Consider the following 27,147-nt stretch of genomic DNA (forward strand, 5'->3'; position numbering starts at 1 on the left):
GGCCCGCGTACCGGAAAAAAAAAAAAAAAAAAAAAGTATAAGGTTAAGAGTGCAGATTTAAAAAAAATAAAATAAAAAGGCCAGAGAAGTCGGCACAGTTTCAAGGCTCACAGCAAAGACTGTATCCTGAGTGAGATGGGAACCATGGGAGGGTTTAAGCAAGAGAGCTTTCTACTCTGAATTACAGGGGGTACTAATGCTCACCCAGGGTGCTGCTCTACAGAACAAAATACAAGATGTGTTAAGAGGTGGTCAGGGCCGGCTGACTTCTGCTAAGCACCTCAGGGGATCTGAGTGAGCCCTTGGGCTGAGGGCTCATATCTCCGGAGCACCCCCGCAGCCCCCCCACTCCATGACACGACTGAGCCAGAAAGGCTTGCTTAACCGTTCCAGGTCCAACAGTCCAGGAATCACCTGGCTCATCCAACATGGACCCTGAGTTATCAGAAGATCTTTGCAGCCCAGAGAACCAGAACCTGGAACTACTGAATATTCCCTGTGGAGGGAGGGTGAGCCCTCAATAAATACGATTAACAGGAAAGAGCTAATTCAAATGTCAGAATCTTTTAGAGGCAAGGAAAGTGAGTTCATTCCTCTGAGACATTAGCTCCTAGGACTACAGATTAATGGGGAAAAAGGGAATCTCAGAAATCAGCTCATTCAGGGCTTTTAGTCTTTTTCCTTTTCTTTTTTTTATTTTTAAAGCAAAACTCCTTCCTTCAAAGGAAATCTTACGAGGACACCAAACTACAAAACTCACTTTAAAAATAGGTACACAGCTTCCTCGGGCGGTTAAAATCTTCACCATTTTATAAAAATGCGTCACTGTTGCAGATCAGGACTGCATGCTGAGAAATAGTCAGAAAACCACTGACTTAGCCTCACTCGATCATTTAAAGTCTTCTTAAAGACACAATGCAGTATCTTCCAAACATACAGCAAAGCACAGCAAATAAGGTAACAGAATTTTAAGTACCCACCACTTAGCTCTCATCTTAAGGACTGGTTCCAGGACGCCCCACGGATACCAAAATCCATGAATGCTCACATCCCTCATATAACATGGTGTAGTATTTACATACGAACTACGCACATCCTCCTATACATTAAATCATCTCTAGATTACTTATAATACCCAACACAACAAAAACGCTATGTAAATATAGCTGTCAGCAAGGCAAATTCAAGGTTTGCTCTTTCAAACTTTCTGGGATTTTTTTTTTCCCCCAATTCCTGGTTGGTTGAATCCTCAGATGTGGAACCCACGGATATAGAGGGCCGACTCTACCTTGTCGCATGTCTCAAATTGCTTTCCAAAGATATAAAATAGTACAAGTGCTTAGCCAAAGCCCCCAGTACACCCTTCTCTTATCTAGTACCCCTCTCCTCCCCTCCAGAATTGCTCTCCTAAATTTGCTGTCAACCATCACCATGCACAATATTCTACCTATACTACTTCTGTACTCATGAAAGTTCCTAATGGTGTTCCATGTGCTTCCTTCTAGTCAATGCTGCTTTTGAGGTGTAGTCAGTGGTGCAGGTAGTGCTTCACTGTAGGAGTACATCACACGGGTTTTTTTTTTTTTAGATTTTTTAAAAAATTTTATTGAAATATATTTGATTTACAATGTTGTGTTAGTTTCAGGTGTACAGCAAAGTGATTCAGTTTTACATATATATATATATATATATCTTTTTTAGATTATTTCCCATTATAGCTTATTATAAGATATTGAGTATAGTTCCCTGTGCTATACAGTAGATCGTTGTTGGTTATCTATTTTGTATTGTGGATAGATCTTTTTAAATTGAAGTCTAGTTGATTTACAACATTCTGTTAATTTCTGCTATACAAACAGAGTGATTCAGCCATACATATATATTCTTTTTTACATTGTTTTCCTTTATGGTTTATCACAGGATATTGAATATAGTTCCCTGTGCTATACAGTAGGACCTTGTTGTTTATCCATTCTATATGTAATAGTTTGCATCTGCTAGTCCCAAACTCCCAATCCACCCCTACCACAGCCCCCTCCCCCTTAGCAGCCCCAAGTCTGTTCTCTATGCCTGCATCACACATTCTCAGTCTGATGGATAGATGTTTACCTCATCTCCATTTTTTTTGCTGTTATAAATGACACTCTTGTGAACCCTGTACATGTCTCCTCTCCCACACCGGTGAGATTCTCCTCTAGGGTGGACACCTTGAAGTAGAGCTAAGGATCAGAATACGGACTTTTCCCCACTGATTGGACGATAGCAAATTGCTCTCCAGGGTGGCTATCCCAATTTATATCCCACCACCTGTGGGCAGGAATTCTGAAAGTTACTGTCATCAACACATCCTCACCAAGGTTTCATACGGTCAGGTTCTTCTTTTAGTTTTTACTTGTGATAAAATACACATAACCGTCTTAGCCTTCTTCAACCTCTGAAGTATACATTTCTGTAGCGTTATGTGCATTCACATTGTTGTGCAACCAACTTCCAGAACTTTTTCATCTTGCAAAACTGAAACTCTGTCCCCACTAAACAATTAGCTGTTCCCCCTCCCCCAGCCCCTGGCAGCCAGCCTCCTACTTTGTTTTCTATGAATCCAACTAATCTAGAGGTATATACAGTATTTATAAATAGAATCATATAAAAGGAATCCTACAGTATTTATCTTTTTGTGACTGACTGACTTCATTTAGCATAATGTCCTCAAGGTTCATCCAGGCTGCAGTATGTGACAGAATTTCCTTCCTTCTTAAAGATGAAAAATATTCCATTGTTTATATGTACTGCATTTTGCTTATCCATTCATTCGTCAAAGGATACTTGGGATGTTTCCACCTCTTGGCTATCGTGAAACAATCAGACTTCTTTTTTAAGTACTGCCAATCTCACGGACAAAAAATAAGATCTCTTTTTTTAAAAACTTGCTTTTCCTGATTACTAGAAAGACAGAGCAACTCTCCTTATGTTTACTGACTACACACACTTTCTCTTCTATGAATTGCCTGTCCATATCCTTTATTTTCCTTTCCTCCTTCCTTCCCCACCTGCCCCTTCCTCCCCCCATCCCCCTTCCTCTCCCTTCCTTTCTTTCTGCAGAACTTCTTTCTAAATTCCAGGTACTGATCCTTTTCCAGTTATATTCATTACAAATATCTTTTCCCAGTATGTGGCTTTTAAATCTTCTTGAGTGCCCTTTGTTACTAAAATTTCACGTTTTAATGTGGTAAAATCTATCAATCATTTCCTTTATGGTTTGTGGTTTGGTTGTTTTACTTAAGAAATTCTTTCCTTCCTACCTTGAGATCATGAGGATACTCTCTCTCATTAGTTTTCTTAAAAAGTGTTAGTTTTACTTTTCACATTTAAATCTTTAAACTATTTATTTAAACTACTGGAATATATTTTTGTATATGTTGCAAGATAGAGATACAACATTATTCTTTTCCATAAATTACTAGACAAAGGAGAACTGGGTCCCCAAGTGCAGTACAAACTGAGGACCACTGAATTTGTCCAGGTGCAGACAATGAGGGTTGGAGGACAGCAAGGACATCAGCTGACACAGTGCCCACCACTGAGAGATGAGAAGGGCATCCCACAAGGACGTGCCCACACATGCCCAGGACACAGAGCGCCAGTGGAGAGCTCTCCTGCCTTCAGGGTCACATCTGGAAAAGAACCAGCTTCTAGACCAGACTGCCCTGTCTTGTGGGCAGTACCTCAAACATTCCAATTAAAAATCACTCCAAATGTTTTATTCTCTAAACATCTCCAAGCCAGGTGAGAAGCTCAAGGCTCCAAAAGAGCCCCCTGTGGTTTACTACAGAACAAAAGCACTGCTGCCATTCCCAGAGTTTCCCACAAGGTGGCAGGCCTGAGTAGACAGGCAAATGCACTCCCACAGTTGTCCAGCCTTCCAAGCTTCATTCAAGGAACAAACTAGCTCTGGGACTTCCCTGGTGGTCCAGGGGTTAAGACTCCATGCTCCCAGTTCAGGGGGGCCTGGGTTTGATCCCGCATGCCGCAACTAAAACCCGGCCCGGCGCAGCCAAATAAATAAATAAATATTTAAAAAAAGAAGAAGAAAAAAGAAGAACAAGAAACAAATTAGTTCTCATCACAAGAAAAAAAATGTGTAACTATATAAGTTGATGTATATTAACTGGACTTACTGTGGTGATCATTTCACAATGTATACAAATATCAAATCGTAATATAGTACACCTGAAACTAATACAATGTTACATGTCAGTTATACTTCAATTTTTAAAAAAATTTAATAAAATATAAATTAAATATCACCCCACATATTAATAAAATAAAACCTAATTTTAAAGACTGCCTTAAAACAATGCAAAGAAAAACCCTGTTCTGGGCACTGGCCCAGCAGAGCCCACATGCACTGGTCCACAACAGTCAACACTGCGGTTTGGCCTCTCTTCACTGGGAAGTAGCCCCCAAATGCCCCAACCGTGAGGTGCTTGGATGGGGTCTGTATGACAATCCAGAGGCAACTGAGGGCAGAGTGAATCTGCTGCCAGGATGGGTCACAATTTTCCAGTGAGACAGGGTCAATCAGAGAAAATCCCAGAACAAACCCAGAAACAAAATCAGAAAGGTTGGGATCCTTTCTGATGCCCAACCCAGCCCTGCTAACGCAGTAGAATCCGGGATCAGGAGAGGCGACCCTAGGGAGATCAGACTGATACCCTGTGCTGTCTCAGCTGCCCATTCCACAGGTGAAAGCTCGGCATGAGAAGGCCTCGCTTTTTATGAGCTACCCATTTTCCTCAACTCTTAACCTCTCGTCGTAGCCCTGGAGTCACAAGAACAGTCTCTTTCCCATACGACAGCACCCGGATATTCAGAGGCTCATGGGGCCCCTAACACTTCTCAACTTTTCTCTACAAGCAGGGCTGAGAATCATGCCTGTGCTAATGTAATCAAAAGCCTCTGAAGAAATCTGGGAAAACCGCAGTCACAGTTAACTCCAGAGGATTTGAAAAACTCCCCTATCAGTCTACAATTTTTCCTTTTTACTATTACACGATTATGTTCTTGGTAGACAGTTAGGCGCACACACACTAACAGTCAAATGTTCAGCTTCCCAGCTGAGGCTAACAGTACTCTGAGAGACAGAATAGTTAAATCTGGCTCAGAATTCTAAAATGAAAAAGGTGATACACTTCTCAGCTCATGCAGGCAGCAGTCTTTAGAGATGACCCTCCTCCGGCCTGTGAGGAGGGGGTGAAAGTGACGCAGGGGAGGCACAAACCCAGGGTTTGGTCCCATCCACACACCAAGACAGCCACAGCCTGAGCTGCTCCCCTCAGGGAGGCCAAGAACACAGCTGTCCTTATATCCTGCTCCACACTGGTCAGAAACACTCTGGGCTTCTCTGAGAGCCAAGCTCTTTGAAGACTAAGAAACCCCTTTCTTGGGTTATCTGAGAAAAGAAGTTAACTTTCATGAATCACCAAAGAAATGAATCACCAAAGAAAAGAGTATATTTACTCTTTTTGTCACCTGACAAGGCCAGAAGGAGGAGAGGGAACTTTCCTGGAGCCTTAAGTTTCCCCAATAAATTGGCAGAACCTATTTTTTTTAAAAAAGAAAAGCACTGCTCTGAACTTGACAATTGTACCTTTTAAGAAACAAACTTCAGAAAAACATGCACAAAGGAACATAAGGACATATGTAAGGGTGCCCATCAAAAAGTAATTTGTAACGGGAAAAACTGCAGACTACCAAGGTTCCCAACACACACAGAATGGGGTTAATAAATTACTGACAACTAAACTATGAAATATCTTGTTGTATGCTCCAAATTTACAGAAAATACAAGGAGACTCATGATATACTGCACAGTTAAAAAAAAAAAAAAAAGGCAGGTGGCAGAAAATAAAAACAAAACTTTGTGTGTTAAGTATGACATAGCAAATGTCCACAAGGAAATATCCCAAGTGGTTCAGAGAGGTCAGTCACCTCCAGGAAGTGACACCAGGGCTGAGGTGGGGGTGGGTGACTTCACTGTTGTTGAAGTTGTTTTTTAACCAAAGAATATGCATTATTGTAAAGAAAGGAGATGCAAAACTACCCTCTACGTTGCTCCCCGACCAAGGCTTGGCCATCTCTGCCCCGGAACACTTGGGCATCCAGATGGTGCATTCTGACTGCGGTCCCCTGGAGATGGAACTGCCATACCGTGCTCCCCCTGGCCACACACACACACACACACACATGCACGCACGCACGCATGCTCGCACACATGCAAACACATGAGAAAAACCACCTGTCTGCTGCTCTGGAGAGGGAGAGGTCCCAGGCCCCAGGCCCATGGTGCCCTCCCACACAGCTGCCTCATTTCCTCTGAGATAAATCATGTAGAAGGCTGGGAGCCCACAAATCCCTCAAGCAAACATGCAAGTCAAACAGCACCATTTACCCCTGCAAGGGCCTCTTCAAGTTAACAAGGCGTGGGAGGAACCAGGCAACAAAACCAGCCTTGTCCAGTGAGGTCAACCTTTGGCCCCAGGGCCTGCAGGGAGGAGACCTGTGGCCACCCCCATGTGCCCTGCTTTCTCGGCTGTTGGCCTATCCAAGACCTGAGCTTTTCACAGCCCAGCACCCGTCCTAGACCTGGTGAAAATGCTACGGCGCTGGCTGGGGAGAGCAGGTGGCCTGGCAGCTCAGACACACCCCTCACCCCTCACACCCACCCGAGGCACTGGGCCCTCCTCTCCTGGGCGGGGGGGCCCTGAGGTGGCCCGCAGGCCACTTGCTAAGGGGCACTGGTCCAGCTGAAGAGAACCGGGGAAAGTCACTGACCACTGTAATCAACTACCCCCCCCCAAGGGTCAGCGCTATAGGAAAAGGAGAAGAGGAGTGATGTGAGATGGAAGCATCGGGGAGAAAGCCTTCCCAGGTCACTTGTCGGGGGACGGGAAGCGGGGGACAGGAGGCCATCATCTTGGCCTGGATGCGCATACGAGCTGTTTGGGTCCTGAGGGAAGTCAGAGAATGGGAGGCAATAAAACATCATGCCTCAAGAGGGCAGGTTTTTGGTTTTTTATGACCAAGTGGTAACTGGAGCCTTTTATTTTGAGATATAAATCACATACCATATAATTCACCCTTTAAAGTGCACAATTCTATGTGTTTTGGAATATTCACAAGGTCGTGAATCCACAAAGCTGTGCGGTAACTGCCACTGTCTAACCGCAGAACATTCTCACCACCCCCAGAAGAAACGCGGGTCCAGCACTTTCTCCTTGGTGCCTCACTTCATCCTTCAAGCAAAGCTCCCAGAGCACCGCCCCGCCCCGCCCCGCCCCCTCCAGGGCCGGAAGGTTAAAGGGCGGAGGAGAGGAAGGTGGGAGTGAGAGTTGTTTCTCTGAGATGGTGCAGCAGGTGGGCTGCGGACGCCCCTGCTGTGCTGCGGGGCTTTCTGCCCCAGCTGGACTCCTGCTGCCCTGGCCTGCACTCACCTCCCCTTCCAGGAACCTTCCCGTTACCACCGCTGGGCCAGGCCTACCCAGGCCCACCACCAGACTTCCCACACACAACCAAACCCCCTACTCAGAGGGCTCGTGGACAAGACGCCAGCTATCTCCAAGTATATCCAGTTTAGCGGCCTGCACGGAGCCTGGACTGTGTACTCCACATAAGGCTTCAACAAATATCAGAGAAACAAAATAAGGCACAGAAACACATTTTTCAACAGAACATAGTTTATAATGGGAAAATACTGAAACTAGTCCAAGGGTCAGTCAATAGGAGACTGGTTAAATCAATGATGATGCTCCTATGTAACTCAATACTCTGCAGCCGTTAAAAACAAGGAAGGAGAATCTGTATTGAAATAGAAAGATGTGACATATTCAGCAAAAAAACAATGTTAGCAACAAAAGGAGCGGTGTGATTCTATTTTCTCAAATATGTTAACAAGATATAAAGGGTTCTATGTGTACAGGTATAAATCTCAAACTTTTCAAAGTAACATAGCTATGGTTAGTTATTTCCGTGGAGTGAGACTACACGAATATTCTTTTATTTTTTAAATGTCTCTATTGCTTGATTCTTTTATTGTGTTACAAAATGCATAATTTTATAGAATTTTTGAATTTTATTTATTTCTTTATACAGCACGTTCTTAGTCAGCCATTTTATACACATCAGTGTATACATATTGATCCCAATCGCCCAATTCATCACTCCACCACCCCCACCTGCTGCCGCTTTCCCCCCTTGATGTCCATATGTTTGTTCTCTACATCTGTGTCTCAATTTCTGCCAAACACTGTGATGAACCGGTTCATCTGTACCATTTTTCTAGGTTCCACATATATGCGTTAATATACGACATTTGTTTTGCTCTTTCTGACTTACTTCACTCTGTATGACAGTCTCTAGATCCATCCACGTCTCTACAAATGACCCAATTCCATTCCTTTTTATGGCTGAGTAATATTCCATTGTATATATGTACCATATCTTCTTTATCCATTGGTCTGTTGATGGGCATTTAGGTTGCTTCCATGACCTGGCTATTGTAAACAGTGCTGCAATGAACAATGGGGTGCATGTGTCCTTTTGAATTATGGTTTTCTCCAGATATATGCCCAGTAGTGGGATTGCTGGGTCATATGGAAATTCTACTTTTAGTTTTTTAAGGAACCTCCATACTGTTCTCCATAGGGGCTGTATCAATTTACATTCCCACCAACAGTACAAGAGGGTTGCCTTTTCTCCACACCCTCTCCAGCGTTTGTTGTTTGTAGATTTTTTGATGATGGCCATTCTGACCCATGTGAGGTGATACCTCATTGTAGTTTTGATTTGCATTTCTCTAATAATTAGTGATGTTGAGCAGCTTTTCATGTGTTTCTTGGCCATGTGTATGTCTTCTTTGGAGAAATGTCTATTTAGGTCTTCTGCCCATTTTTGGATTGGGTTGTTTGGTTTTTTTAAAATTGAGCTGCAAGAGCTGTTTATATTTTGGAGATTAATCCCTTGTCCATTGATTCGTTTGCAAATAGTTTCCCCCATTCTGAGGGGTGTCTTTTCGTCTTTTTGTTTCCTTTGCTGTGCAAAAGCTTTTAAGTTTCATTTGGTCCCATTTGTTTATTTTTGTTTTTATTTCCATTACTCTAGGAGGTGGATCAAAAAAGATATTGCTGTGATTTATGTCAAAGGGTGTTCTTCCTATGTTTTCCTCTAAGAGTTTTTTTTTATAGTGCCCGGTCTTACATTTAGGTCTCTAATCCATTTTGCATTTATTTCTGTGTATGGTGTTAGGGAGTGTTCTAATTCCATTCTTTTACATGTAGCTGTCCAGTTTTCCCAGCATCACTTACTGAAGAGGCTGTCTTTTCTCCATTGTATATCTTTGCCTCCTTTGTCAATAGATTAGTTGACCATAGGTGCCTGGGTTTACCTCTGGGCTTTCTATCCTGTTTCATTGATCTGTATTTCTGTTTTTGTGCCAGAACCACACCGTCTTGATTACTGTAGCTTTGTAGTATAGTCTGAAGTCAGGGAGTCTGATTCCTCCCACTCTGCTTTTTTCCCTCAAGACTGCTTTGGCTATTCGGGGTCTTTTATGTCTCCATACAAATTTTAAGATTTTTTGTTCTAGTTCTGTCAAAAATTTCATTGGTAATTTGATAGAGATTGCACTGAATCTGTAGATTGCTTTGGGTAGTATAGTCATTTGCACAATATTGATTCTTCCAATCCAAGAACACAGTGTATCTCTCCATCTGTTGGTATCATCTTTAATTTCTTCCATCAGTGTCTCAGAGTTTTCTGCATAAAGGTCTTTTACCTGCCTAAGTAGGTTTATTCCTAGGTATTTTATTCTTTTTGTTGCAATGGTAAATGGGAGTGTTTCCTTAATTTCGCTTACAGATTTTTCATCATTTTGTATACAGGAATGCAAGAGATTTCTGTGCATTAATTTTGTATCCTGCAATTTTACCAAATTCATTGATTAGCTCTAGTAGTTTTCTGGTAGCATCTTTAGGATTCTGTATGTATAGTATCATGTCATCTGCAAACAGTTTTACTTCTTCTTTTCCCATTTGTATCACTTTTATTTCTTTTTCTTCTTCTCTGAGTGCCATGGCTAGGACTTCCAAAACTATGTTGAATAATAGTGGCGAGAGTGGACATCCTTCTCTTGTTCCTGATCTTAGAGGAAATTGTTTCAGTTTTTCACCACTGACGACGACGTTGGCTGTGGGTTTGTCATATATGGCCTTTATTATGTTAAGGTAGGTTCCCTCTGTGCCCCCTTTCTGGAGAGTTTTTATCATAAAATGGGTGTTGAATTTTGTCAAAAGCTTTCTCTGCATCTATTGAGATGATCATATGGTTCTTATCCTTCAGTTTGTTAATATGGTGTAGCACATTGATTGATTTGCATATACTGAAGAATCCTTGCATCCCTGGGGTAAATCCCACTTCATCATGGTGTATGATCCTTTTAATGTGTTGTAGGATTCTGTTTGCTAATAGTTTGTTGAGGATTTTTGCATCTATATTCATCAATGATATTGGTCTGTAATTTTCTTTTTTTGTAGTATCTTTGTCTGGTTTTGGTATCAGGGTGATGGTGGCCTCATAGAATGAGTTTGGGAGTGCTCCTTCCTCTGCAATTCTTTGGAAGAGTTTGAGAAGGATGGGTGTTAGCTCTTCTCTGAATGTTTGATAGAATTCACCTGTGAAGCCACCTGGTCCTGGACTTTTGTTTCTTGGAAGATTTTTAATCACAGTTTCAATTTCATTACTTGTGATTGGTCTGTTCATATTTTCTATTTCTTCCTGGTTCAGTCGTGGAAGGTTATACCTTCCTAAGAATTTGTCCATTTCTTCCAGGTTGTCCATTTTATTGGCATAGAGTTGCTTGTAGTAGTCTCTTAGGATGCTCTGTATTTCTGCAGTGTCTGCTATAACTTTTTTTTCATTTCTAATTTTATTGATTTGAGTCCTCTCCCTCTGTTTCTTGACGAGTCTGGCTAATGATTTATCAATTTTGTTTACATTCTCACAGAACGAGCTTTTAGTTTTATTGATCTTTGCTACTGTTTTCTTTGTTTCTGTTTCATTTATTTCTGCTCTGATCTTTATGATTTCTGTCCTTCTGCTAACTTTGGGTTTTGTTTGTTCTTCTTTCTCTAGTTCCTTTAGGTGTAAGCTTAGATTGTTTGAGATTTTTCTTGTTTCTTGAGGTAGGCTTGTATAGCTATAAACTTCCCTCTTAGAACTGCTTTTGCTGCATCCCATAAGTTTTGGATCGTCGTGTTTTGTCATTTGTCTCTATGTATTTTTTGATTTCCTCTTTGCTTTCTTCAGTGATCTGTTGTTTATTTAGTAATGTATTGTTTCGCCTCCATGTGTTTGTGTTTCTTTACGGTTTTTTCCCCCTGTAATTCATTTCTAATCCCATAGCATTGTGGTCAGAAAAGATGCTTGATATGATTTCAATTTTCTTAAATTTACTCAGGCTTGATTTGTGACCCAAGATGTGATCTATCCTGGAGAATGTTCCCTGGGCACTTGAGAAGAAAGTGTAATCTGCTGTTTTTGGATGGAATATCCTATAAATATCAATTAAATCTATCTGGTCTATTGTGTCATTTAAAGCTTGTGTTTCCTTATTAATTTTCTGTTTGGGTGATCTGTCCATTGGTGTATGTGAGGTGTTAAAAGTCCCCCACTATTACTGTGTTGCTGTCGATTTCCTCTTTTATAGCTGTTAGCTCTTGCCTTATGTATTGAGGTGCTCCTATGTTGGGTGCATATATACTTATAATTGTTATATCGTCTTCTTGGATTGATCCCTTGATCATTATTGTACTGTCCTTGTCTCTTGTAACAGTCTTTATTTTAAAGTCTATTTTATCTGATACGAGTACTGCTACTTCAGCTTTCTTCTGATTCCCATTTGCATGGAATATCTTTTTCCATCCCCTCACTTTCAGTCTGTATGTGTCCCTAGGTCTGAAGTGGGTCTCTTGTAGACAGCATATATATGGGTCTTGTTTTTGTATCCATTCAGCAAGCCTATGTCTTTTGGTTGGAGCATTCAATCCATTCACGTTTAAGGTAATTATTGACATGTTATGTTCCTATGACCATTTTCTTAATTGTTTTGGGTTTGTTTTTGTAGGTCCTTTTCTTCTCTTGTGTTTCCCACTTAGAGAAGTTCCTTTAGCATTTGTTGTAGAGCTAGTCTGGTGGTGCTGAATTCTCTTAGCTTTTGCTTGTCTGTAAAGCTTTTGATTTCTCCATCGAATCTGAATGAGATCCTTGCCAGGTAGAGTAATCTTGGTTGTAGGTTCTTCCCTTTCATCACTTTAAGTATATGGTGCCACTCCCTTCTGGCTTGTACAGTTTCTGCTGAGAAATCAGCTGTTAACATTATAGGAGTTCCCTTGTATGTTATTTACCGTTTCTCCCTTGCTGCTTTCAATAATTTTTGTCTTTAACTTTTGCCAATTTGATTACTATGTGTCTCGGTGTGTTTCTCCTTGGGTTTATCCTGTATGGGACTCTGTGCTTCCTGGACTTGGGTGGCAATTTCCTTTCCCATGTTAGGGAAGTTTTCGACTATAATCTCTTCAAATATTTTCTCAGGTCCTTTCTCTCTCTCTTCTCCTGCTGGGACCCCTATAATGCGAATGTTGGTGCAATTAATGTTGTCCCAGAGGTCTCTTAGGCTGTCTTCATTTCTCTTCATTCTTTTTTCTTTATTCTGTTCTGCAGCAGTGAATTCCACCATTCTGTCTTCCAGGTCACTTATATGTTCTTCTGCCTCAATTATTCTGCTATTGATTCCTTCTAGTGTAGTTTTCATTTCAGTTATTGTATTGTTCATCTCTGTTTGTTTGTTCTTTAATTCTTCTAGGCCTTTGTTAAACATTTCTTTTTTTTTTTCTTTTTTTTTTTTTTGCCCTACACGGGCCTCTCACCTCTGTGGCCTGTCCCGTTGCGGAGCACAGGCTCCGGACGCACAGGTTCAGCGGCCATGGCTCATGGGCCCAGCCGCTCCGTGGCATGTGTGATCTCTCCGGACCGGGGCATGAACCCGTGTCCCGTGCATCAGTAGGCGGACTCTCAACCACTGCGCCGCCAGGGAAGCCCTGCTAAACATTTCTTGCATCTTCTCGATCTTTGCCTCCATTCTTTTTCCGAGGTCCTGGATCATCTTCACTAGCATTATTCTGAATTCTTTTTTCTGGAAGGTTTGCCTATCTCCACTTCATTCAGTTGTTTTTCTGGGGTTTTATCTTGTTCCTTCATCTGGTACATAGCCCTCTGCCTTTTCATCTTGTCTATCTTTCTGTGAATGTGGTTTGTGTTCCACGGGCTGCAGGATTGTAGCTCCTCTTGCTTCTGCTGTCTTCCCTCTGGTGGATGAGGCTATCTAAGAGGTTTGATGGGAGGGACTGGTGGTGGGTAGAGCTGGGTGTGGCTCTAGTGGACAGAGCTCAGTAAAACTTTAATCTCCTTGACTGCTGATGGGTGGGGCTGGGTTCCCTCCCTGTTGGTTGTTTGGCCTGAGGTGACCCAACACTGGCGCCTACGTGGGCTCTTTGGGGGGGCTAATGGCGGACTCTGGGAGGGCTCAGGCCAAGGAGAACTTCCCAGAAGTTCTGCTGCCAGTCCTTGTCCTCATGGTGAGACAGAGCCATCCCCCCCCCGCCTCTGCAGGAGACCCTCCAACACTAGCAGGTAGGTCTGGTTCAGTCTCCCCTGGGGTCACTGCCCCTTCCCCTGGGTCCCGATGCACACACTACTTTGTGTGTGACCTCCGAGAGCGGAGTCTCTGTTTCCCCCAGTCCTGTCAAACTGCTGCAATCAAATCCCGCTAGCCTTCAAAGTCTGATTCTCTAGGAATTCCTCCTCCCGTTGCCATACCCCCAGGTTCGGAAGCCTGATGTGGGGCTCAGAAACTTCACTCCAGTGGGTGGACTTCTGTGCTGTAAGTGTTCTCCAGTTTGTGAGTCACCCACCCAGCAGTTACGGGATTTGATTTTATTGTGACTGCGCCCCTCCTACGGTCTCACTGTGGCTTCTCCTTTGTCTTTGGATGTGGGGTATCTTTTTTGGTGAGTTCCAGTATCTTCCTGTCGATGACTGTTCAGCAGTTAGTTGTGATTCTGGTGTTCTCGCAAGACGGAGTGAGAGCACATCCTTCTACTCCACCATTTTCACAAAATGCATATTAATTTTGCAATTTAAAAAATAGTATAAAAACATGAAGAAAGCGCTGCCCTTCCCCGTTTTGAACTATTTAACCTTACAGCCATTTGGTAAGGCAGAGTAGGGCAGGAGGCTCCACTGGGCAAGGGGTGCCCCAGAGTGGCCATCAGAGCCTGCATGGGATGAGGAGGGGCCCTGCATAGGCGCATGGGGGTCCCACAACGGGTCAGAAGCGGGGATGGCGTGGGAGGGAGGTGGCAGAGGGAAAGGCAGGCAGGTACTCCCGGGAGACCGACCAAGTAAAGAGATTAAGAATAATCAGAACCGGGTTTCTCACTACCAGGAAATGCAGTTACAAAAATGGAAAGGAAGAAAACAAGAACGAACCCTGTTATATTGTAGTACTGGACTGGAACCGGAAATGTCAGTGTGAACTCATGGTTTCCAATATACATATTACATATTGAAGGTATAAATATACTAGGAAGAGGGAGAGAGACACATGGAAACAGGTATGAGTGAGTGTGTGTGGTGGGGGGGGGCTGGGGGGGGGCGGTGTACTCAGATATTCCTTATTCTGTCCACTGAGAGGGCCTGGAGCGATTACACCCAGGAGCAATGAGCACATCAACTACACCCAGCACTCAGATCATGCTTCTAAATACCATTTTCCACTAAAAGGAATGAGGACTCCTAGGAGAAATGTTTGATTTCCAGGACTAGGGCAGGGAAGTTAGCAAATGAACCTGGAACATCTTCTTGTGCCAGAAATCAAGAAAGTGCTCAAAGAATGAGGGGACATGTCAAAAAGACAGACAAGCAAGCTTGAAGGGGCTCCCTGTGGCCACAGTGGTATACAACCCACTGAGTGAAACAGGAAACCATGAGTGTGTGTGTATGTGTGGGGGTGTATACAGGGAAAACAAGTATCACTACACTGGAGAAGAAGCCTAGAGACACCACCTTAGTCAAATGATCAAAGTGAACATCATTAGTAATAAGTCGTATCCAGCCAAGTCTCAATCAACGGGATGCAATGAGAAAAAGGCAGCATCACTTCTGTGACATTCCTGCCTAAGATGCAAAAACTCACCCAACCATGGGGATCCAACAAATCCAGGTTGAGGGACAACCTAGAAAATAACTAGCCTGTAATCTTCCAAAACGTCAAGGTCATGCAGATCACAGCCTGAGGAACTGTTCCAGACTGAAGGAGACCAAAGAGACTGGACAACTAAATGCAGTGCGTTATTCTGAATGGGATCCTTTTCCTATTAAAGACATTATTGAGACAACTGACAAAACCCGACCCGGGTCTGACGATTAGACAGTAGTACATGTCAACCTTAATTCCTGATGTGTCACTGTCACTGTTATACAGGAGAATATCCCTGTTTGCAAGAAGTACACATTTACATGTTCAGGGGTGACGAGGCACCAGGTTGGCAACTTATTCTTGAGTGATACAGGAGAAAAATTCTTTGTACTGTATTTGCAACTCTTCTGTAAGTTTGCAATAATCTCACAATTTAAAAAATTTTAACTGTAAATGAAAACAAAAGCAACAAAGGCAACGTCATCCTAAATTACCAGATGAGTTCAGATTGTTATATACTGGCTTTGTGTCAATCAAGCCCCAACGGTCCTGCTTTAACTGGGGAACCATAAATGTTTCTGATGGGGAAGGGGCTCTGCTTAATCGGACCCATGCTGCAATGCTAGCCGGACACTCTGCCTCTGCCTGGGACTGTCTTCCAACCCCAAACGTCCAACCATCTGTGGACACAGAGCATCATCAGTCCCTGCCACGTCCCTGGGCAGCCCAGGCAGTTCCAGACCATAAGCTACGAGAGAAGAGGCACTGGCCTACATCATTCACAGGAAGCGGTGTTCTGAATGGCCTGCTCCTTATGCACTACTGTCAATGTGAAACAGGAGCTGAGCAAAGTGAAGAAACTAACTTCGAACGCAGAGAGGAGCAAGGGCAGCAGGACGTACTCTCACCCCAAAATAACGATGGTAACTGTTACCATCTTGTATTTGCACAGAATTTTAATATTTGCAAGTTTCTTTCCATCTGTAATCTCACACAATCCATACAAAGGAAAGAAGCTACAGATGCCCAAAGCTCCCAGACTAAGTCGAATTCCTGTGACACAGCACACATACCACATAGAACCTCCTCCTTGGTAGCCCTTGTGATATTCATAACAATACAAAATGTGTGTGGTTATTTGATTAACATCTGTATCCCCCCTTGGATTGCAGAGTCCAGGAAAACAAGGGTTGAGTGTTTGCTCACAGATGGCCCGATGCCTCACAGGAGGCTGACACCAAAAATACTTGCTAAGTAATCACATGGACACACGGGTGGGTGGATAATATGGGTGTGCGTAGGTCAGCAGGTAGACGGACAGTGGGTGGGGGAATGGATGGGTGGCAGATGAGTAGGTGGATAAGGGGAGAGATGCATGGATGGATGGCGGGTGGTAGGCAGGTAGACGGTAGGTAGGTAGGTAGGTGAGTGGGTAGGTGGGTGGGTGGGTGGGTAGATGAGATGGTAGGTGTGTGTTGGGGGGGGCGGGGGGTTGGTAAATGGATGGTGAGTGGGTGAATGCCTGACCTGGGTCTGGTCCGCCCCCCACCGCCCAGCGCGGTTCTACCTGCTGCTGCTGGGCCCGGAGGTCACCGATCTCCTTCTGGTCCTCCTCGTGGAGCCGCTTCATGTCCTCCCACGACTGCTGGAGCAGGTTACGTTCCCGTAGCAGCTGTCCGTTCTCCCGCCTCAGCATGTCCACATCATCCTTCAGCTGGGTCTGGTCGCTCAGGAGCCGGCTGTGGAGCGTGCTGAAATCCCACACGGCACAGTGAGCCCAGCCAGCCTCCAACTCCCACACGAGGCACCAGCACCCCCTCCAGGTCCTAGTACCCCCAACACACCAGACAGGTCAGCAGCGTGCAGAGGCAGGCCAAAGCCTGCTGTCAGCCACAAGCCAGAAAGACCCAAACTATTTTTTTAAGAGCCTGACACCACAATGGCACACATGTGAAGGCCAAGGAAAGGAGATAAGCCCCTACCTGGCATGGACCTGGCACCTCCAAGTGCTGAGGCCTGGCAAATGTCAGCAGGTGGGCAGGCAAATGCCCTCAGAGGGGCACCAGGAGACCAAAGGGGAACATGCCCCATCTGCCTCTCCTGTGGCAGTAGAGCCCCAGCAGGGACCCAGAGGTCCACAGTGATCTGCCTGGCCTACTGTCTCACACATTCGACCACTTTCCTACCAACCGTGCTTCTGAAGCTGGCAATGGATGGTATGGAAAACTGAGGCCCAAAGCCACAAACGCACGTGCTTAAGGCCCACCGCTTGCTATGTGGCAGAGGCAGGATGGGACCAGAACCCCAGGCTCCAGGTCCACAACTGAAGACTGGCAAGAGGCAGCAGTTCCTTGCACGCTGGGAACCCTGGCCAGGCAGGCCCCACTCACTGGTAGAAGTCGGTCTCCTTGGCCACCTCCTCGCACCTCTTCAGGGCGTTGGTGTGCTGGTTCTGCAGGCTCTGCAGGTCTGACATGGCCCGCACACACTGGATCTTCAGCCTCTCGTAGTCCGGATTCAGCCTGTGGTAGGGCCTGGCCCAGACGGCAAACAGCCCAGTGAACACTGGCCCCGGGATCACAATGACAAGAATGTCTTTCCCTGGGAAGCCACGTCCTAGGTCACTCCAGCCCAGCAGTTCCCGAACACTGGTCTCCTGCATACCACCAACACCAACGCCCCCCTCCGCCCCCCAACAAGTGCCTGCTAAGCCCGGGTGTCCTGGCCGCAGCCAGACCAACAGAATCCGAATCCCCAGGACGGGGGGCCTTGATTGCTGAACTCCCTGCGTGGGCCGGGAGAGCTGGGAAGGTGCTCCTGTGCTCTGGGAGCCCCCCGGAGGCCACACGCCAGGCCTGCACGCACAGGGGGCCCAGCAGTCCCTGGGATGAAGCTCCTCCTCTCCTGAGAGCGGTGAGTCTCAATCTTGGGTACATAACGAATAGACAAGGCCCAGACCAATTACGTCAGCATCCCTCAGGGTAGGACTCAGACATGGGGATTTTTCAGCTCCCCAAGGGATTCCAACATGCAGCCAAGATTGAGAAAAGTGGCCAGGACCAGGAGTCCCCAGACCTGCAGCACCGTAGTCACCTGGGAACTTGTTAGAAATGCAAATTTTCAGGCCAGCCCCCAACCTCCGAAATCGGACACGCAGGAGGGAGGGAGGAATGGCCAGCCATCTGTGCTCTAACAAGCCCTGCAGGTGACCCTGGTGCGAGCTCAAGCCTGGGAACCCCTGCCCTAGAGCAGGCATCAGAAACCTTTCCCTGTAAAGGGCCAATCTCTGTGCAGCCACTACTCTGCCTCGGTGGCATGAAAGCAGATGTGGACGGCACATTGTCTTCACTTGCCCTGCCCTCAGGCTGTCTGTCTGAGAGACACATCCTCATAAAAGCAACCTCTAGGAGCAGGCTTTGAGCCCCGACATCACCCCAGAAAAATCCTCCCCAGGATGAGGCGCACACCCCCCATGCTCCTGAAGGAAAGCTTAAACCAGCCCTGCTGCTGCTCCCCTGGGAACCCCTGCCAGCACCGCCCCAACCCTTCCCTGGCGTCTACCTCTCAATCCCAACAAAAGAAGTGGTCAAAGGTTTTCTTCAAAATAACAAAAAAGCCAGGTGGGACCAACCCTTTCTAAAACAAACACGTGGCAGGAAACAACTAACGTGTTTACAAACCACATAAAGATCCACTCAGCAATGAAGTGGGCCGGGGTATCCAGGAGACAGCAGTGCCCTTGCCCACGGACAGACCAGTCAAAGGCTCAGCAACAGGGTGACTGACTATCTCTATTAGGGCAGGGGCTGCACACAGCAGCAAACAGGGGACAGAGAGAGAAGCATATTGTCTCCAGGGCTGGAAGGCAGAGAGGCCTAGGAAAGGGCTGGTGACAAGGTCAGGGCCATCCAACCAACCAGCGAGGAGGCACCCAAGTGGGACCAGGAGCCTCCAGCTGCTGCCCAGACCACCCACCAAATGACCATCGGCAAGGCCAGTAGAAAGGCGGTGAGGCCGGTCCACACACACACGCGTGCACACACATGCAAGCAAGAGCACACCAGTGCCAGGAGCCAAGTGTAGGATGGACACACCCACGCACACTTCTCAATCCCCAAGTTGTGTGATTCAGGCCACAGACTCCGATTTTGAACTGGAGGAAGCATAACAAGCCTCCGCCCCGCTCCCCGCATCCAGGCCTACACGGGCGGGTGGCGGGAAGGACACTCGGGCAGGCAGCAGGGCTCTCAGGAGCTAAGGGTACGCCTCGGGGCAGGGGGTGCCATGGCATCAGGGTGGTGACCCTGTCCATCGGGCCGGCGGGGGAGGGGCACGGTCGCCACCTCTTGTCGAAGGTGGTCCCGTGGGTGGCGAAGGCCAGGCGCTTCCGCAGCTCATTCCTCTCCCGGGTCATCAGCCGCAGCTGAATGGAGAGGTTCTCCACCTTCTCATTCACTTGCCGGTCAGTGAGCAGCGGCGGTGGGGACGGCGCCTTCCCAGTGGTGCCTGCAGGAGGACGGTGACAAAGAGAACTCGTGTTCACACGGCTCCCACCAGCAGCCGGGCGCTGTTCTGGGCTCTCAGCTTGCATTCGCTCCTCACGACCACCCTACCGGTGGGTCCTGTTACATCCCCCTTTCCCAGAGGACACCGCCAAGTCAGAGTGTAAGAGGCACAGCTGGGACCAGAGCCCAGGCGGTCTGGCTCCAGCATCCACTACCTGGGCCCTGGCTGAGGACCCTGAGCGAGGTCCCCCTCTCTCCCTCCAACCTAGCTTTGGCACCTCCAGGATGGAACTGTTTTTGGCCCTGATCTTTGCATCCTTGCCTGCTCTGCTAACACCAGCTGTCACCCACCCCTGGGCACAGAGAGGCCAGCCTGAGCAAGGTGGAAGGCACGGCCCGAAGAGGAAGACACAGTTACAGCTTCCCAGAGAAGCTGGCAGAGGACAGAGGGAGCCAGCTCCAAAGCCGGGCCCAAGGGCCGTGTCCTGCCTTCCCCTGATCAGGGCTGGACACAGTTCCCTCCTCCACGCCGCCCGACTGCCTAAAGCACCTGCTCAACCAGCCCAGGTGTGCAGCTTGGAGGAGCTACAGGGAGAGCCGCCCATGGCCAAGGTAAGTGGGACGGGGTGCAGGTAAGTCCCAGGACCTCTGACTGCCCAGCCCACACCAGGCCCTCGTCACTTGTCCCTAGGACTAGACATGTCCTGAAGGGAATCGCATGCCTTATGCTATTACCAAGGAACAGTGGCCACCACCAGCACCTCTGACGAGATCCCAATCTGCTTCTAGGAAGTATGCACCTCACTCAAATGTCCCAGAAAAAGAGACAGATCCATGGTGCTTTTATAGTTAACTCCGTCCATGTGCTCCCCTGAGCCCTCTAAGCCTCAGAGATCCTCAGTGGGGTCCGAGTAACCCACAGAAGTCATCCCAGTTTATGGATGTGATCCAGAGGCGGACTCACCCCAGGGACACAGTATCTGTCTCCCCAGTAGCCCTGTAACGTGTAAAAGGCAAGACGAATGTCTTCTGACTCTGTGTCATCCTGACCGCTGCCCCCCAGCAGACCGCTGTTGGCTGATTTTCTTGTGCAAACCGAGTGTCCCCCAAGACAGGCACTCAGGTGTGGCCTTGCATCTTCCAGGAGTGGCAGGGAGGATGGAGAATTCGACACTGTGGGTGACAAGCTAGACCATGGTCTGAGGCAGGAGACTCGAGCTCCCAGCTCAGTGTTATCCAATGTCGGTATGCCAACCACTGAATCCAGTACCCCTCGAAACACATGTTATTTTAAAGCCAGCACCTCCGTAACAGCCAGGATTCTTACCTCTGCGGCCAAAATGTTCTTTAAGGTGAGGCCCAGGATCACCATTTCCCCTGAGCATCTCCCTCCGTCCATGGGTTCTAGTCCACAGCCTGAGAAGCCTTCCCTCGCCCTTCCCCAAAGACCCTGGATCCTTATCCCTGCCCCCAGGAGTTCTGGAAAACAGGCTGGTTACAGCTCTGTGCGGCTGTGTAACGTCTTCCTCTTTGGCAAATGAAGGCACTTCTATGAGCTCTAGTTCGACGACGGCCATCTGATTTGCACTCACTTACCTGGCTGTCTGACATGTGGGGCCTCCTCTGGACACGTGCCTGACACCCCCTTCTGGAGAGGCCTACAACTAAAACTCGGCATCTAACCAGCCCCTGGGGGGCCCGGTGGGGGGGACACGATCTGTGGAGGACTGACAAACCCAAGACAGTGGCATGAACAGACCCAACAAGCACCCGGAAAAGAAGGATTTCAATGTAAACGTCGCAACCAACCACACAACAGCACACAACACAGATGCCCCAGGCATTAATTTAACCTTCCCAACGATCCCACAGGTGGTAAGAATATTATCATCTCCATTTTACAGGTGAGAAAACTGAGGCGCAGCAAGCTTAAGGAATCAACTTAAACTTCCACAGACAGCAAGTGGCGCCCTGGACGAGAGCCCAGGCACCCGGATTCGGAGCACGTGCTCTCTGCTGCTGTGCCTTACGGCCTCCCAAAGACAACCATGAGTAGCACTCACTCCATGCCTGGCGGTTTACGAGATGCTTTTCATACATTATCCCATTCCATCCCCTTAAGGAAGATACTGCTGCTATCCCCATTTTACAGATCAGCAAACAAAACCTTATCAAGCTTAAATAATGGGTCCAGGTCACCAAGCCAGTAAATGACACCATGGCGTATGGAGTGCCTTCTGCCTGACCCCACGTGCCCGAGGCCTCAACCTAAAAGTTCTCAAATGGTTTGATTTTAGGGCCTCTTTACACTCTTAAAAAGGACTGAGGACTCCAAAGAGCTTTTGCTTATAGGGGTTATATCTAACAATATCTACCAGATGAGAAATTAAAACTAAAAAGGTATTTTAAAATATTTACTGATTTTAAAACAACCAAACCCGTTACATATTCACATTAAGGCTTTTCATGAAAAATTAACTACACTCTCTACCGCAAAACAGAAAACACAGCGAGAAGAATGGCATGGCTTTGCATCTGCGTAATGCTGTTTGACATCGGGCTTAATAAAGACAGCCAGAGTCTCACATCCGAGCAACATCACACACCGTGGATGGAACCTGTAGGAAACTCCACTCTACAGCTGAGTCTGTGTGAGGACGAGAGTGCAAAAAGCAAGTGTCACCTCAGGATCATTATGAAAACAGTTCTGACCTCACTGGCTCCATGAAAGGACCTCAGGGACACCAGACCATGCTTTGAGAACGACTTGACCTGCGGTCAAGTTCAATAAGTATCAGAGAAACATCGGATCTCAATTTCAGAACTGAAAAGCACCACCAGGCCCAGCAATCTGCCTCCAGGCAGATAAAGAATTTCCACCCCATTTTAAAAATGAAGCAACAGAAAGATGTAGCCCTTGGCTTTTGCGGAGGCTGGAGAGAGAAGCAGCAGCAGGACAGAAGTAGGGGTCATCAGACCTGTCACCACATACAGCCACCGCCCCCTGTCTGTCTCCAGCAGGATGAGGCCACTGGCTCTGCAGCTGGTAGGACCTGGGGGCAGCCGATCACACACACAGGGACGTGAGCGCTGTCATTTGCTGAGCACAGCCTACGCGCTGGGTTCTGTGCTAAACGCACCTGGGTTCTCACTTCATCAATACCCACAGTACCCTCCCAGATACGTGCTGTGATCACCGAGTGAGAAACTGACGTCTAGCAAAACTGCACAGCTGGGAAACCGGAGGATACCCACGCAAATCCCGCTTCACCTCCAGACCCAGGGCCTCGTCCACTACCCTGCACGGCCTCCCGACGGGAGTGGCCTCCTGTTTCCCTTCCCCTGCCCCAAAGGCTTGAGCATACACGAAACTCACAAAAAGTGAGGCCGTCCAGGCCTGTGAATCCATGAAATAGCAGGTTGACTTAGGGAAACTGCTGCCTGGATACCCCTGTCCTTTCACAATAAGGAGGGCAGAGGGCAGAGGGCAGAGGAGGGCCACAGGGGGCCTCAAGAAAAATCCCAAGATGTGCTAAGCCAGGAAGTTCCAAAATAACAGCAAGTGTTGCAGAAAACCCTTTCCATACCCATTCAATTAAAAATAAAGTTTCCCTTGCATCTCAGGGTTGAAAAACATTTTGAAGATGATGCAGTCCCTCCAAGAAAATGGTTGCCAGAATCCCCTAAACAGCTACCAAGATGGTCTGAACTCCTGCACAGGGAGGGAGCTCACTACTTCACAGCAGAGCCCACCTCATCTCTCCCCAGGTAATTATTCTACGTACTGAGTTAAAATCTGTATTTCTCCCACTGACCCTAGATCTATCTACCCACCCAAGACCATGAGGTAGGGACTTCCCTGGTGGTGCAGTGGTTGAGAATCCGCCTGCCGAAGCAGGGGACACAGGTTCAATCCCTGATCCCAGAACATCCCACAGGCCGCAGAGCAACTAAGCCCGTGCACCACAACTACTGAGCCTGCGAGCCACAACTACTGAGCCCACGTGCTGCAACTAGTGAAGCCCACGTGCCTAGAGCCCGTGATCCACAATGAGAAGCCACCGCAATGAGAAGCCCACACACTGCAACGAAGAGTAGCCCCCGCTCACTACAACTAGAGAAAGCCCAAGCGCAGCAACGAAGACCCGACGCAGCCCAAAAAAAAAAAACAAAAAAAAAACAACAAAAAAAAAACAAAGGCCACAAGGTACACCTGTAATTCTTCTTCTAAACAACAGACATGCAAGTATTTGAAGACAACTGCCAAGTCCCTTTATCACTACCAGAAGACCTAAAGTAAAAAAAAAAGTGACAACACCAAATGCTGGCAAGGATGCAGAGAAACTGGAATTCTCAAACACTACTGGTGGGAATATGAAATCATACAGCCACTGCAGAAAACACTGACAGTCTTTTATAAAGTTAAACATGCACTTACCATACTACCCAGTAATCCCACTCCTGGATATTTACACAAAAGAAATGAAAATTTACGTTCACACAAAAGCTAGCACACAACTGTTTATAGCAGCTGTTGAATGGATAAACGACAGTGTTATATTCATACAACGGAATACTTCTCAGCAACAAAAAGGCACTATCATACAAACTACTGGTACACACGAGGGCAAGGGGAACAGGGACTCGCGAATGCACTATGCTGAGTGCAAGAAACCAGACTCAAAAGGCCACATGCCATATGTTTCCATTTACACGACATTTGGGAAAAGGCAAAACTACAGAGCCAGAAGACAGATCCGTGGTTGCCAGGGCCTGTGGGTGGAGGGAAGAAAGGCTGACTACAAAGTCACAGACGGGAATTCTTCAGGGTGGAGGATTTGCTCTATACCTTAATTGTGGAAGTGGTTAAATAACCAATGTGCTCATCAAAACTCATCGAACTATACACCAAAAAGGATAAATGTTACTGTACGTAATTCGTACCTCACAGAACATGACTTTTAAAAAATTCTGAAGTTAAAAAAAATAAAAAACAACAACACTGTGGTGCCCTAAACTGAAGTGACCATCCCAGGACAGGTGTGACCAACGAAGAGGTGTGGCTTGTCACCCCCGACCAGTCACTGTGTTTATAGTAAACCTTTTCAAGAACAAGCAAAATCAAAACTAACGTCAAGTGAGTTGTCCACAGAAGCCTCAGATTCTATCTTTGTGCAGTTGTTCTTTGGGACTCAAATGCAAAACTGTCCACTCTCCCCCCACTTCACTCCTTCCCCTTCCCAAATCTGGAACCCACTTGAAAAGAAGGCAGGGGAGTTCCACTCTCCCCCACTTCACTCCTTCCCCTTCCCAAATCTGGAACCCACTTGAAAAGAAGGCAGGGGAGTTCCCTGGTGGTCCAGTGGTTAGGATTCAGCACTTTCACTGCTGTGGCCTGGGTTCAATCCCTGGTTGAGGAACTGAAATCCCACAAGCCATGCAGCACAGCCATAAATAAATAAATAAATAAATAAATTAGTTAATAAAAAGAAAAACTTAAGAAAAGCAAGATTTTCTTTTTTTTCATTTTTATGTTCAGGATGGGATTCCAGGGTTAAGGGATTTGGACTGGACTAAAATGGCCCCAAAATGAGTGCTGGAAGATGCCAGGAGAGCCGGCACAGGCCCTGGAGTTTGGACAAAGAGCTCTCACTCCTCTGGGCCTTGGTGTAAGAGGAAAACTGCAGCCAAGGGGAGCAGAGCCCCTTCGCCATCACGAGTCCTGGCTCCTCCTCCCGGACACCCTGGCCGATGCAAGTGCAGCCTTCCTGTAGACCACTGAGGCTCAGCCAGAGCCCGGCAGCTTGGCAGTCTTCTTGGCTGTAAGGCCCTTTGTCCTTAGCCCCCTTGTCACACCACACTCCAGCTGACCCTGAAGGCCACTCCCCCACCAAGTCTTATTTACAGCTAGAGAGGTCACAGCTCTGCTTCAGAGCCCTGTGGGCCCGTGGTACCAGAGGCCAAGGAGAAAATGGGCACTGGCCCAAAGTGGGCAGGTGGGTGGAGCAGGGATGCCCAGGTAAACTTCCTGGCCTCCTCCAGGCCCTGGCTGTCAGGAGAGAAGCAAAACAGCAGAACATGGTCATCACAGGCCGCAGCAAGCAAAACCAAGCCATCCTCGCCTCCAGCCCAGGAGAGCCAGAGCCATCGGGGGGAGACACAATCCCACGTCCTGAACCAGTGCTTCCAAAAGCACCTTAGCTTCACTGGAAATGCACAGGTCACGCCCCACTCAGACCTACCGAATCAGGAACCCTGGGGGAGAAGCCAGCACTCCCCTCCAGGTGAGTCTGATGCCTGATAAAGTTTGAGAACCTCTGGTCTGGACCAAAGTCGCACTGTCTGGCCAGAGTGGCTTATCAATCCCTTGTTTTTTCGGCTGTCCAATACCCACTACATTTAAAAGCATCGCCCACTGATGCCCAAGGGATGCCCTACTTGGTCAGCACAGGACTGCAGCGGGGCTCCTCCTGGACTTGGACTGGAAGGAGGTTAGACTCCAGCGCAGCAGCTGCAGCCTTGCCCAGCTCCCAGATCTCCTTCCAGATAAGCTACTTGCTCTCGAATCCTTGACTCAGGGTCAGTTTGCCGAAACCCAAACCAAGACAGGTGACGATGGCCTGTCGCTTCCAAGCTGCTCCTACATCCAGAGCGCCATTCCTGGAAGACCCCACTTGAGGGCCACCTCCTCCCTGAAGCTTCCTGGACACCCCTCATTAGAAAAAGCTGCTCCTTCCCCTCTGTCTCCTTGTTTTACACAAGGCAAAACGGCCAGTCGCTTCTCTCTCTGGTGCTCTGGTCTGAATGTTGGTATACCCCACCAAATTCCTATGTTGAGGTCCTACCCCCCCAACCCCGTGTGGAATTAGGAGGTGGGGCCTCTGGGAGGTGATCAGGTCATGAAGGTGGAGCCCACGTGAATGGGATCAGTGGCCTTCTAACAGGGACCCTAGAGAGCTCTTCCCCCTCCTGCCATGTGAGGTTACAACGGGAAGGCACCATCTATGAACCAGGAAGCGGGCCCCCCAAGACACCGACGCTGCCTTGATCTTGGAATTCCAAGCTTCCAGAACTGTGAGAAATAAATGTGTGTTGTTTCTGAACTGCCAAGTCTGTGGTGTTCTGTGATAGCAGCCTGGACAGACTAAGACACCTGGTTAGCCTGTAAGGCCTGGAGCCAGGCCCCCCGTGATCCCTACGAGTGCCGAGCACGGGCTCCAAGAGGACAAGGTGCTCCCGTCCATCTGATGCACTGAGAGAAAACAGGCCCCGGATCCAAAAGGATCAGAGAAGGAAGGGTCAGACGGCAAGGGGTCAGGGTGCAGCCTTGCCTCC

At 47.2% G+C, this 27,147-nt stretch overlaps 1 protein-coding gene across 1 annotated transcript in view; it reads right to left on the reverse strand.

The window, feature by feature from the left end:
* DLG5 (discs large MAGUK scaffold protein 5) overlaps positions 1–27,147 on the reverse strand; it is a gene marked incomplete at its 5' end in the record, with an annotated part of 120,736 nt that overhangs the window by 42,691 nt on the left and 50,898 nt on the right. Inside the window, 3 exon segments of the mRNA XM_082673425.1 lie at positions 16,875–17,058; positions 17,698–17,841; positions 19,651–19,813. Coding sequence (XP_082529551.1) covers positions 16,875–17,058; positions 17,698–17,841; positions 19,651–19,813 — 491 coding nt within the window.

The sequence above is a fragment of the Grampus griseus genome (assembly GCF_964374135.1).
Source record: "Grampus griseus genome assembly, chromosome: 16".
Lineage (NCBI taxonomy): Eukaryota > Metazoa > Chordata > Mammalia > Artiodactyla > Delphinidae > Grampus > Grampus griseus.